General features: G+C 59.9%; 6 protein-coding genes across 6 annotated transcripts; 2 read left to right on the forward strand and 4 right to left on the reverse strand.

The window, feature by feature from the left end:
* The first annotated feature begins 1,932 nt into the window (after positions 1 to 1,932).
* SDRG_11492 (hypothetical protein) lies at positions 1,933 to 2,762 on the forward strand. The gene has a single exon (XM_008617535.1). It carries the CDS (start codon positions 1,942 to 1,944, stop codon positions 2,707 to 2,709), a length of 768 nt encoding a protein of 255 aa, XP_008615757.1. The 5' UTR covers positions 1,933 to 1,941; the 3' UTR covers positions 2,710 to 2,762.
* Positions 2,763 to 2,915: 153 nt separating this feature from the next.
* Positions 2,916 to 4,683, reverse strand: SDRG_11493 (AGC/NDR protein kinase). The gene is made up of 5 exons (XM_008617536.1): positions 4,186 to 4,683; positions 3,858 to 4,137; positions 3,598 to 3,812; positions 3,073 to 3,553; positions 2,916 to 3,021 (listed from the first exon to the last, which is right to left on the reverse strand). Exons 1-5 carry the CDS (start codon positions 4,657 to 4,659, stop codon positions 2,963 to 2,965), a joined length of 1,509 nt encoding a protein of 502 aa, XP_008615758.1. The 5' UTR covers positions 4,660 to 4,683; the 3' UTR covers positions 2,916 to 2,962.
* Positions 4,684 to 5,065: 382 nt separating this feature from the next.
* On the reverse strand, positions 5,066 to 6,150 carry SDRG_11494 (hypothetical protein). The gene is made up of 5 exons (XM_008617537.1): positions 6,048 to 6,150; positions 5,891 to 6,004; positions 5,614 to 5,836; positions 5,461 to 5,565; positions 5,066 to 5,410 (listed from the first exon to the last, which is right to left on the reverse strand). The coding sequence occupies exons 1-5, from the start codon at positions 6,143 to 6,145 to the stop codon at positions 5,213 to 5,215; spliced, it is 738 nt and encodes a 245-aa protein (XP_008615759.1). The 5' UTR covers positions 6,146 to 6,150; the 3' UTR covers positions 5,066 to 5,212.
* Positions 6,151 to 6,223: 73 nt separating this feature from the next.
* SDRG_11495 (hypothetical protein) lies at positions 6,224 to 6,960 on the forward strand. The gene is made up of 2 exons (XM_008617538.1): positions 6,224 to 6,309; positions 6,364 to 6,960. The coding sequence occupies exons 1-2, from the start codon at positions 6,229 to 6,231 to the stop codon at positions 6,736 to 6,738; spliced, it is 456 nt and encodes a 151-aa protein (XP_008615760.1). The 5' UTR covers positions 6,224 to 6,228; the 3' UTR covers positions 6,739 to 6,960.
* On the reverse strand, positions 6,867 to 11,383 carry SDRG_11496 (hypothetical protein). The gene is made up of 6 exons (XM_008617539.1): positions 11,030 to 11,383; positions 9,377 to 10,977; positions 9,133 to 9,328; positions 8,857 to 9,087; positions 7,400 to 8,808; positions 6,867 to 7,347 (listed from the first exon to the last, which is right to left on the reverse strand). The coding sequence occupies exons 1-6, from the start codon at positions 11,361 to 11,363 to the stop codon at positions 6,982 to 6,984; spliced, it is 4,137 nt and encodes a 1,378-aa protein (XP_008615761.1). The 5' UTR covers positions 11,364 to 11,383; the 3' UTR covers positions 6,867 to 6,981.
* An 86-nt stretch (positions 11,384 to 11,469) lies between these two features.
* SDRG_11497 (hypothetical protein) lies at positions 11,470 to 12,045 on the reverse strand (the record flags this gene model as incomplete). The annotated part of the gene is made up of 1 exon (XM_008617540.1): positions 11,470 to 12,045. One exon carries the CDS (start codon positions 12,043 to 12,045, stop codon positions 11,470 to 11,472), a length of 576 nt encoding a protein of 191 aa, XP_008615762.1.
* Between the last annotated feature and the right edge of the window lie 291 nt (positions 12,046 to 12,336).

The raw sequence follows: 12,336 nt of genomic DNA on the forward strand, positions 1-12,336 counted from the left end.
CTTAGTACTAGATAAAGTGCTCTGAAGTACGCGGCGTCGCGAGGCAGTGCTGCTTTGGTGGTGCTTCGGTGGGGTCACAGACGAATAAGACAACGCACCATAACATGATGATGCGCTGTCCACGGAGTGATCATGGCTGGGGTAATCACTGCCGTCAATTGTAGAGTCCCCATACGAGCACTGGGCGGCGAAAGACCCAGGTTTACATGAAATACACTCTGTTCACCCTTCAACGCTCAACTATTTAAGCTCTGTGCGCTCGACTTTCGATTCATTTGCAATTGTACCTATTTGCTTTTATTGTTTTGACGTGACACACTCACAAGCCCCAAATACAAAGTGCAACCACGGAGCTTATCGGATACGGATTTACAAAGTAATCCGACGAGTATCAGTACGGATCGGCTGGCACTCGTTGCGTCCGCACCGTGCACATGTCAGTATTCAAAGTGAAATGCTGGCATTTTCGAGACTCTACGGCACATACCGCGCCTATATGCAGGAACCGACCCTCTCTCTGAACCATCCGCGCAGCCTCAATTGGCAGACCACCCCAACCTCACGTACGACCAATTGTAGACTGCAACCTTCGGCCAAAGACACTGCAGAAGTCGCTGGCGGCCCTCGACGATACCCAGAATCCATCTACTGCACGTAGCTTTGCTCCCGACGCTGGAAACGATCAAGCAAAATGCATAAGCTCGTTGGAGTATTGATCGGGTGCGGATTAAAAATGAGCGGAGCCCGGTAGAAAAATGAGCGAGGCCCAAAATGAGCGAAAATGGCGGAAAAATGAGCGAAATTGCCCACAATTACCCTTCCCCTTTCCCTGGCAGAGCCTTTGGCGGGCCAAGAGTGCCGGCTCGGGTTAAATTGGACAACGGATTTGCACTTCGTGCAAACCCGCAGCCGATTTAACCCTTTATACACATCGCGTCCGCTCATTTTTCTGCCGTTTCCAGCCTCGCTCATTTTTCTGCCGTTTCCAGCCTCGCTCATTTTTCTACCGGGCTCCGCTCATTTTCAAAAAAAATTCGGTATTGATCCTATTCTCCGACGAGATGGGTCCACTACGAGAGGAGCCTCATCGTGCCAACTCTTACAGTCAAGCATCAACTTGCACGCATCCAGCACCATCTAATCACTTATTTTATATAGTATTTCGATGTCTATCAATGAGACCATCACATGATGGTCTCGCCGAGCTGTCTCGCCGTGTGTGTATGATGGTCGATCAATCCGATCATCCGGCCATCCGGATGACGCAGTGCTGCTCGAGCTTGTGCTCGAGATCGCTGATCTGCGCGACGTTGTCGCCTTTCTACCTGCCCTATCGCTGCTGCCGCCAACGCTTGAAGCGCTTCTCCAGCTTCACCAGTCGATCGACCCCCCATGAGCCTCCAAAACATTCCACAGCGCGCCATGGACCTTGGCATCACCGCACCAGCTGCCTTCTCGCACGTCTCTGTGGCACCAGCCACGAGCTTCCGGTGGCTCTTGGCTCCCTTGACGCGAACTACCTGCGTGCGGATGCCTCTCAAGTCGTGCGACGAAACATCACGCGGGATGCATCCTACTTGCTTGTAGTGTATCCAAGGACGCAACGTCCACATCCTGACCTTCATTCAGAGAAAGTGGTGTCCATGCGACATGTCATTTGTACAATGTATGCAGGAAATCGGACACGCCGGTGTTGGACAAGGCAGTCTGGTACGTGTCCAGAATGTGCATGTCTGGACGACTTGGAGATCCAAAAGGAGCTTTTTCTGGTCCGCCAAAATATGTCTACTATCCAAGTGCATTGTTTTGGCCAACTGGATAGATGGATAACGTCGGATGGATACAAAATTTGCACCAGATTCGTCAGCTGTCGCACTTATACCAAATTATCCGGATGATTGCCGTTTGGGACTCCCGCTGCATTGTCCAACTTTCGACATCATGGCGACGTTTGCCTGCCTTGCGCTCATGAAGCACGACCTTTTGCGCCTCGTCGGCTTCCCGCCCGAAGCCAACGACTGGATCAGCCAAGCGATCACGCGCTCGTGGCCCGACGGCATCTGGTCCTCCAAGCCCCGCCCGCGCTGCTTTGAGTTCAAGCTTGGCGGGTCGCCGTGGGTCCCCAATGGCCGCTCGACCGTGCACTCGCGCTACCTCATCCTCGAAATCCTCATTGTGCTCAAGCGCCACGGCTACACCCTCCACTCGTCCAGCGACATCTCCAACTCCCAGTACACGCGCGACACGCTCGTCTTCCGCCATGGCATCGCCGACGAGTCGCCCACGATGTTTGCCATCTCGACCAACTCGAGCGACCTCCTCCGCTTGCTGCGCGCGCCCACCGAGCTCCAGCCCGTCATGGAACAGCTCATCGCGCGCCACTGGCCGGCGGGCCTGCAGCGCAAGACGCTCGACTACGTGCCGGGCTGCGCCGAGTTCAAGTTTAGCGGGTACCCGTGGAGCTTCAACGGCGACGACAGCATTGACGCGCGCATTTTTCTCCTGCATCTTTTCGCCAAGCTCGAGGAACTCGGCTGGTTCTTGTACGGCTCGATCGGCCAGACCAGCAACGGCGAAGGATACGCCAAGGACACGTGGTTCTTCCACTACATTGCACCGAATGCGGTCCCTCTCGCCGTCCCGCTCCAGAAGAACGTCGGGTATCCCATGGCGCCCGCGTCGGCGCCCGAGTACCTCAAGTACCAGTAATCGTTTTATAATTTCAGTATATATTTCGCTGTACGGAACTAAGAACTGCGTCCTCTTAGCCCATGCTCCTTAGCTATGCTCCTTTGTCCTCTTCACCCAGCCCTAGCAGCAGTCCATCGACGGGTTGACATTTTTGTCGAGCCGATCGATCCCTCCCATGCAGCATGGCGCCTTTGATGGCACTCTGGCTCCCGCGACAGACACCATCTACCCTCGGCAGCACGCTGGCAGCTTCCATATATTTATTCAGTATCTAGGAGGACGTGCTCGGCGCGTCTGGGGGACTGCTGCCAGTACTCGGAAGGCTGCTCTCTACACGGAACACGTCATTATACCACCGGTTTTAGACTATTTGCGACGTACCCAGGCTCGTCTCGGTGAAGGTTTCGTTGAGTGTGACGCGGACCTTGGGCTTGCGCCGGTACGTGTACCCGATGAACTTGTTGTACTCGCCGCCGTCGCTGTTGGGTGCTTTTGGCACGAGCGACTCGTAGCTCGACGCGTCTTCGTGCAAGTGGCCGAGGCCCTGGTCCGGGAACTCGTCGAAGTTCTGCGTGATCTGCTTGACGAGCGTTTGGTACTGCACGTCGTTCGTGTCGAGGTGCTGGAGCTTGAGCATCGACTCCTGAAACTCACGCCCGCCACGCGGCGGCATCTGCGGCGCCTGCGTCGTCCGCAGACTCGACCACTCGATGCCGGCAAACCACGGGTGCGCTTTGATGTGCGCGAGGTCCAAGCGCACGTCCGCGCTGCAGATGAGCCGCCGGATAAAGTCAATGCAGTGGGGGCTCAGACTCTGGATCGCTTCGGTAGGGAACACCAGAGTTTGTTTCCAGTTGACAATCTAGGGAGCCGATACAGCATTCGAAACACAATTTGCGTCGGTACCTTGCGGCACGTGCACATGGGGTCGTCGGCATTGAACGGCGGGTACCCGATGAGGCACTCGTAGAGAATGACGCCCATGGACCACCAGTCGCACTCCTTGCCGTACCCTTGCTGCAACAGCACCTCGGGCGCAATGTAGTCGGGCGTGCCCACGGTGCTGAAGGCGACTTCGCGGTTGCGGTTGTATGGCCGCGTCCGGTCGTTGATGGGCTGGCCTAATGCTTGCTTGAGAGAAATCAAGATCGACTTGGTCAATGTACCGTTGGCCGCGTCGCTCAGCGTATGCGTCGTGATCGGCAGCATCTCGTGGGGTGCGACGTCCATCTTCTTGCAGAGGCCGAGGTCCGTGAGCTTGATGTGGCCAAAGGCATCAAGGAGCACGTTGTCGGGCTTGATGTCGCGGTGAATGTACCCGAGTTCGTGCACCGACTCGATGGCCATGACCATTTCAGCAGCGTAGAAGCGCGTCGTTGTCTCGCTGAGCTTGTCTTCCTTGATGAGAAGCCCCATGAGGTCGCCGCCAGGAAGGTATTCCATGACCTAATTGTCTCGTAGTTGGCGAGAGGGCAACGAGGATGAGCAAAATACCATGTACAGGCGGTTCGTGTCCTGGAACGAGTACTGGAGCGTCACGAGCCATTGACATTCGTTGTCGGCCATGGCCAGAATGTCCCGCTCGGCGCGCACGTGGCCGACCTGGTTCTTCATGACCATCGAGCTCTTGAGCATGCTCTTGAGCGCAAACACCTCGCCCGTGTCCTTCTTGCGCACGAGGCGCACCTCGCCAAAGGCGCCGCGGCCCACGACGGCGAGCGACTGGAAGTCTTGGATCGTCAGGCGCTTGCGCTGCTGGCGCATCTGGTTGAGCTCTTGGTTGCGCAGCTCGGCGCGGTACGACTCCTTCGCCGGCTCTTCGAGCTTGAGGCTCTGCATCTTCTGCTCGAGAATGTTGCGCCGCATGCGGCTCTCCTCGCGCTCCTTCTTCATGATGGCGTACTTCTGCTCCAGGTAGGCCTTGGTCACGCTCGCCTTCTCTCGCGTCGTCGTGCTGATCTCTTCCATGCTTCTTCCACTCTGCGTTTCACGCCACCGTCGGTTGTCCGGATACGATGGCGATCGCGGCCGACGTTCAACCTATAAAACGTACTTGCGTTAAACGGCCCGGGCCTCAAAGCAAAGACGCAACGCGGACAATCGAGGCGCTAACGATATAGATGCAACCTAACACAACTGAAAGCGATGGGATTGGCGCGTGCTACGTCGCTTTTGTACTGTCACGGAGGGAATAACTTGCCAAGCGCTGGCTCACATAGTAAAACGCAGGGTAAAACATAGGTAAAACAACGTCAAACGGCCAGGCATCCGGATACGACACGTGGACGATCGAAATTTTGGCGACGTCCCCACCTTCCTGAAACCTCGTCGGCAACTCGACGACTCGCACTTCATAGCCCGCATCAACTAGTCATTGTGGAAAATATTGTCGATAAATTCTAGTTAGTTGGCTGCAACTAAAGTCTGCGGAGCGTCGGATCGTTCGCAAGTGACAGAGCTTGTGGCGACGCTTGGAGCCGACTAGGTCGTACGTACTGTACATGGACAGAGATTCAAAGGGTCAAACGATTAACGCAGGCTCTGGCCGGGCGTGCGGGCGTCGCTCCATCCAGCGCCACCAGAACGCGAGGCTTGTCGGCAGGAGAATCTCGAGGACCAAGTAGATGGGGTACGGCACGGGCGGCGTGGATCCCACGACCGGTGCGATCCAGAGACCGCGTCGATACGAGTCGCGCAAATGGTGGCTCAATAAGCACGCCTAAGGCGACGAATGAGGTCATCGCAGAGGTACACGCGTCGACGCAGCACCAGCACAAAGGCGACAGCGCGCACGCGGTGGGCCACGGGACACGTCCACCACGTCAGCAGCGCGATCGCTGCCACGAAGGCCACCGCGTGGCCAAACGGGCGTTCCTACAGACCCCATTTGAATCGATATCATCGTGCAGACGTGTGTCATACGCTGAGGGACGTGGCCGCGCGAAAGCTCCAGCCCGCGGCAACGATAAAGTGGTCGAGGTCGAGAAGACTGCCGGTGAAGAGCGCGGCGACGCCTTCGAGAGGTCGCAGCGAGAGGCGCGGGAAGGCCACGGTGCACGTGAGCGCCCATGAGAGGAGCGCGATCGTCGCATGCGCCGCATTGTCCACAAGTCCGTAGAAGATGCGCCAGTCGCTCCAGCACGCTCTACCTCGATGCATCTGGCGTCCATCCTCGCACCCGCATGCAGAAATCTCGTACCGGTGGTGCAGAAGCGAGTCGGACAAGAGGCAAATCGATAGCAGCAGCAGGCAGAGGCTGGTCGTCGACGCGTGGACCGGCCGGCTCGCCGCCCTGCGCGCGCGGTAGAGCGGGCTAGGCGCGCCATGAGAGGCCGCAGGAAGATGCGCTCGACTACCGTAGGACGAGCATCGCGTTGGCGGCGAAGCCCAAGGCCAGGAGCATGAGCGTGGCGACGACATGGCCGACGTCGTCGCAAGCAACCGGCCCAAGCATGTTTTCACATTGGTGTGGATTAGCCTTATTTGATTGGCGGTTGGGAAAGTATTTCAGCCAATCAAACAACCGAATTTGGTGGAATGCCACGCGGGACCGAGCTCTCGGTCGTCGAGCGGGCGTCCATCTTGGCCATGCGCGGGAATGGCATGAGCGAGCGCAAGGTAGACGACGACGCCATGAGCTACCTACGCATGAAGCGCGCCCATGGCTCGTAGATTGCGCAGGAGATGGGGCGCTGCGTGAGCTGCATCCGAGGCTTCCTCGCCCACCCGGACGCGTATTGCACCAAGAAGCGCATGGGCCGACCGCGGCGCCTCTCACCCGACGTCGAGCTACAGATCCTCGATGCTGCGTACAAGGACAACCTCACGGCGGCCGAGATCATTGCTCGGCTCAACCTCAACATTAGCGTGCGCCAGCTGCAGCGCCTGCTCCGGGAGAAGCGGCTCGAGCAGGAAGCCGCCGCCGCCATGGCGTCGCCGCCGACCGACCTATTCTTTGCGTCCGACGACGAAGCGTCGGCGAGCTCGATTGATGTTTTCTCGTTCATGCGGCGGCCCTTTGACGACGACGACGACGCCTTGTCCTGAGCCTCTGCACTTCCTGCCCGTCCTCCCACCGTCACCTCTGGTCATCGACGTTCCATGAACACACAGATCGAGCGCGTATGCAGCAAGGAATATATTGAAATCTTTGGACGTAAAAGAGTGCGGTGGCTGGGAATTGAACTGGGGCGCTCAATCCACTGCACCAGAATGGCCCTTGACCCTGTTTGTCAGGGATGCGTGTGGCCATCACTGTCCTCGAGCGGAAGGAATCCACTAGTAATGGAGCTAGGTCGCCGCTTCGAGTCCGCTGGCCCGCGAGCTTTTTGTCAGAGAGGTTGGAGACAGCGGCTCGAGCCGCCCGCCGTCGAGCCGCAGCACGACATCAAACGTCTCCAGTTGTTCAACCCGGTGCGTGACCAGCAGCACTGTGACGTGGGCCAAACTCAAAATCAAACTCAACACGCGGCGGTGCGCACGCGCGTCGACGTGCGCGGTGGCTTCGTCGCACACGAGAATGCGCACGTTCCGCAGCAATGCGCGGGCGAGTGCGAGCAGCTGGCGCTCCCCCGCGCCAAAGTTCGCGCACTCCACGCGCATCTCGAGGCTATCCACGCGGGTGTCCATACCGACACGGCGCAGCACCGCCCACATCTACACCATTATCTTTACGTTCGCGCGGTTGCGGTGCGCCATAGACGCCTACCTCGTCGTCCGAAACTTGCGACGTGGCGTCGGCGAGCGTCTCGCGAAGCGTCTCGCCAAGGAGCACTGCGTCCTGGGGCACAAAGCCCACGGCGGCCCGGAGCGCGTGGGGAGCTACTGCTGTACCACCAACGCGAACCTCGCCAGAGTCGACAGGATACAAGCCCAGAAGCACGTGCAGGAGCGACGACTTGCCGGCGCCCGTTCGACCCACGACCGCCGCCTTGGCACCAGGTGCCAACCTAAACGAGACACCGTCCAAGACGCGCGTGTGCGACCCGGGGTACGTCAAGCACAAGTTGTCGACCTGCAGATCACCATCCGCAATTCGCTCGGGGGCATGCCCCGGGGCGTCCGCATACGTCGGCATCGGTGTTGCTTGCTCTGTGAGCGCCACGACCCGATCGACCGAGACGGCTTCGAGCTCGATGGCAACGAGAAGCTTGAGTGCCCACCCGAGGCGCGCCGGAAGCTGCACAGCGTACGTGAGCACGAGACCGGTCGTCGTGGCCGACACCGAGTCGGCAAGAAACGTCGTGGCGACGCCTGCGCCAAGGACGACCAGAGCGCCGAGCCCTTCGAGCCACACGGTGACCCACTGCGTCGCGATCGTAGCAAGCCAGGACGCTTGGATGGCGACATCGATCTGCGCCTGGAACTGCGTTTGAAGCATGCGCATCAAGTCAAAGGCGTCGACAGAGCTGTGCCCTGCGATGGCCTGCCGCGCCCACGCCAACACGGGTGCCCGGGCAGCGCGCTCGAGACGCTGCAGCCGCCGACCAGGCCCGCGGTACAAGGCGTACAGTACGTAGTAGGGTCCAGTGAGTCCGACGACTGCGACGAGTGCGCTTGTCGGCGCGATAGACGCGAGTGCGAGCACCGCAGCGCCGACCTGGAGCGCGTACGCAGCAAAGTTGGCGAGGACGCTGGGAAGGGCTTCGTCGATCGCGCCAACGTCTTTGGTGCACCGGTTGAGGATGCTGCTGGACGATCGCTGCTCGAAGAATGCCATGGACGCGTGTACAAGGTGGTGCAGCAGCGTCGCATGCAGCCGCGCGGCGCCCCGGAGCGCGAGGTCGACAAACCACAGCCGGTGCGTCGAGGCGACGACGCACGTGGCAACACTGACGCCAACGGTCGTCCACGGCGTCCCCTTGGTCGTTGCCCACGTAGCGAGGACGTACGTGCCACTGACGAGGCCGATGTGCTCGGCCACAAGCAGCACCAAGTAGCCGCCGAGCCAAGGTATCTGGCTCAGGTAAGCGCGCCACACTGCCTGGTAGCTCGATCCAGAGACTGCTGCGTCGTCGTCCACGTCCGTGATCAGTGTCGGCGGTGACAATGCCTCGGTGGTCGGTGCGTCGGCGTCCAACGTCAGCATGCTCTCGGTCGCTGGCGACACCGCGTGTTCTATGTCAACACGAGAAATGACTACGAACGATCGATGAAAGGTTGTACCCCTCGATGCGTGAATGGCCGTGACGCCGCGCATGGCCACGGGCTCGAAGTGGAGGCGCAGAAATGGAACCGACGGACGCAACGTCGGGGGCGCCACGAGGACTTTGGTCAATGGCACGAGCGCAGGGTGGTGCAACAGTTGCTGCCACACGTGGCGTGCGACAACTGGGTCCAAGCTCGCAAAGACATTGTCGACGAGTAGAATGTCGTGTCGGGCGTAGACCGCACGCGCTACATTGATTTCATAAGCAACTCGAACAACATAGCGACGCGGACCAAGAGAGACGCGCTGCTTTTGACCTCCCGAGAGCGCAGCGCCACGGTCGCCGGCGCGAAAGGCGTCGCCGTCGGGCCACGCGGCAATGTCGGCGCCCAGTGCGCAAATGCCCAGCGTCGCTTGATACCACGACCAATCTAGTCGCTTCCCGCAAAGAATGTTGGCGCGGATCGAGGTATCCAGTATCCACGGGTTCTACACCGCTCGCCCGTTCGTATTTTACGATCGACGCTTCCAACGTACCTGCGGGCAGTACGCCATTGAGCCAGCGACACGCAAGGCGCCGGTAACGACGGTCGGTAAGCGTAGCAGCGTCGCCAGAAAGGTCGACTTGCCACAGCCCATGGGTCCATCGCAGAGAGCCACTGCGCCCCGACTTAGCGAGAGCGAGACGTTTTGAAACACGGGCGGGGGCCCGTACGTCCAGAGACTCGCGACGTCTCGGAGCTCGATGCTACCGGCCTCGAGACGAGGTTCTTTGGTCGACGACGTCGACCGCTCGTCGGCTGCGAAGAAGCGCTCGAGACGCTGGAGGGACACGCGCGCGTCAATGACCTTTGTGAGGATCTGCGGCAGCCGCTGGAGCGGCCCCGCTGCAATGCCAAACCAGGCAATGGCAGCAAACACTTGCGACGGCGGCAACTTTCGGATGCAAGCAAACGTAGCCATCGGTGCCAGCAGCTGAAGACACGCAACAGCGCTCACGTTGATCGCGTGCCAGCGCTGCTTGGTGCGAAGTGCCGCAAGCTCTTCATTCCGCGCGGCGCGTGTGGACGCGAGCACGGTGGCTTCGTACGCACAGCCGTGGAGCGTTGTGGGAGCCGCAAGAAAGGACGCTGTGCGCTGCAGTCGACGATCGCGGCTCGCAAGGTGGGCCCGACTTGCAGCTTTCAAGCGTCGGCTCAAGAAGACTGCCAGCGGGATATAGAGCAGCTGGAGACCGAGCCAGAGCCACACGGCGGGACCGAGAAGCTGCAGCAGCGCGAGCAAGGCAATACTGAGCGCGAGGCCGCCGCTCCACGTGTCCCAGTGCATTGCGCAGACAACCGACGCGTCGGCAATCTTGCAGGCGTCAGTCGCAAGCATGTTGGTGAGAGCGCCGTCGTCGTACGTGACGCGGGCAGCGGCACTGAGCCGAAGGGCTTTGTGTAGCACGAGCTGCTGCAGTAGCGAGCGCGTCTGAAGGCCGCAGCGCACGGCGACGGCCCAAAACTGATGCTCAAAGATCGACTTGGTCATGATCGCCGCATAGAGCCCGAGGGACCAGAGCAGCCCGCTCACAATGCGCGCCTCGCTCGAGTGCGGCGTCGGGTCGGAGAGCACGCGCAGGAGACGCTCCAGCGCATACGGCGTCAGAACGTTGCCTGTCGTCGACACGAAGAGCAAGGCGCCAGCACAGTAGAACGACCAGCCGCAGGTCGCATGGAGGTGCCGAAGAAGCGATGCACGTGGCCGACGGCGCACGCTGTCTTCGTATCGCAATTGGATGACGCTGGCGCTGTCGTCCGAGCGCACGGCTGGCAAGTCGTCGAGGCCGAGCGGCTGCGGCTGGCGGAGGAGGGGCCAAATCCACGTAAAGAAAAGCTTGCTCATGACGGACGCGTCGCCTTCGGGCGTCGCGGTGTGAATGGCGGCTACTTGTGTGGCGAGGTAGCAGGCGACGACGGCCTTGAGAAGCATGATTGTCGTATCTGCGATCAATGCCAAATCGTGTGCGGCAAGCACGAGCGGTCGCTGGCGCTGGAGCACGACCGGCGTCACGGCGAGCAGTCGCGCGAGCGCATCGAGGAAAAAGAGATGGCAAAAGGCGTGGACTCGGTGTGGATAGACGCACAGCACGATACCTATACAGTTGGCCGATCGAAAAGAGTCTTTGACAAAGCATTGTGGTCGTACTGGTGTGCAGGCCTTCGACGAGACAGAGCGTCCCGGCAGCCACGTGACTGGGGCTTAGCGCCACCGGAGACGCGACAAAGTAGACGCCATATGCAGCGTTGAGGAGGCTGGCGGCCACGACAGCGTACGCAATGTGTGGCGGCATCGATGATGGGCGGCGAGCCGTGTGGCCAACATACGCGCCGAGCCCGAGGAGCCCAAACTTCCAGACGCTGGCGATGCACAGCGACGTTGTCGCGCAGGGACCGAGGCGAAGCGGCACAAGGAGCACGTCGGTGTCAACGCGCCAGAGCCACGTGGGCTGGTTGCCACACCACCAGCGCAGCGGCTCCATCGTGCAAGATACCGGCCAAGTGCAAACCTCTTGAATCCGATGCGATGGATATCAATTGTCAGAGGTTCTTATTGACACGCAAGATTTCTTAGCCGGATTTACCGGGCTAACCGCGGCGTCCATAGACGAGCCGCCACCAGCGACGACAGAGACCCATCCAGAGATGGCGCAGAGACTCTGGTGCGGCGGCCATAAGCACGGTGCTAAAGAGCCAACTGTTGCCGCCGCAGGCCAACCAGGCGGCGAGAACGAGGCGCATATCTTGTGCGTGACGCAGGCGCATCGTGAGGGTAGCATTGCGAGTCGCGAGCGCGTGAACCAGCATCGTCACCACTTGCATGGCCTTGGTTTGCGCGGCTTTCTGGTTGGCGCGGGTCTTGGCAGTGCGGATGGCTTCTGCTGCGATGGCCATGTCCATGCGCGCCAAATCGGCGGTCGCGCGCTTCTGACAGAAATCGAGCGACGCGGCCAGCGCAGCCATTGTCGTCTCTGAGTCGCAGACGACATCTTCGTGCTCGGAGCGGTCGTGGCTGCAGCTTTGATGGCCCACCGGGCCCTTGCTAACGAGGAGCGTGTCGGCCGCGTCCTTCTCAGCAAGGAGAGCGCGGCGATGGCGATCGAGAAGCGTGTTGAGCACACCCATGAAGTCGAGCATGGTTGAGATCGTGCGTGGCGACAGCATCTTGGGCTGATGGTGCTGCTTGCTAAATGCTCGAAAGCGAGTCTTTTTCATAGTCGTTTTTACGTTCGACTTGTAAAGGTTACGAGGGAGAAGGGCACAGGAAAGGGTGGTCGGTGCTGGGTTCTCTGAGGCTGAGCAGCGTCACTGTGTGGTGCGCTGATCCCGACGCTGCAACAGAGCAAACACGCAGAGCGAAGCCACCTTCTGCGCTGGCGAGACCGCGTACTCTGAGCCTGTTTGGAGACGTCCCTCTTGCTGCTGACCAAACGCCACGGTTTGTCCAATACTAGC

The sequence above is a fragment of the Saprolegnia diclina genome, assembly GCF_000281045.1.
Source record: "Saprolegnia diclina VS20 unplaced genomic scaffold supercont1.42, whole genome shotgun sequence".
NCBI classification, from domain to species: Eukaryota; Oomycota; class Saprolegniomycetes; order Saprolegniales; family Saprolegniaceae; genus Saprolegnia; species Saprolegnia diclina.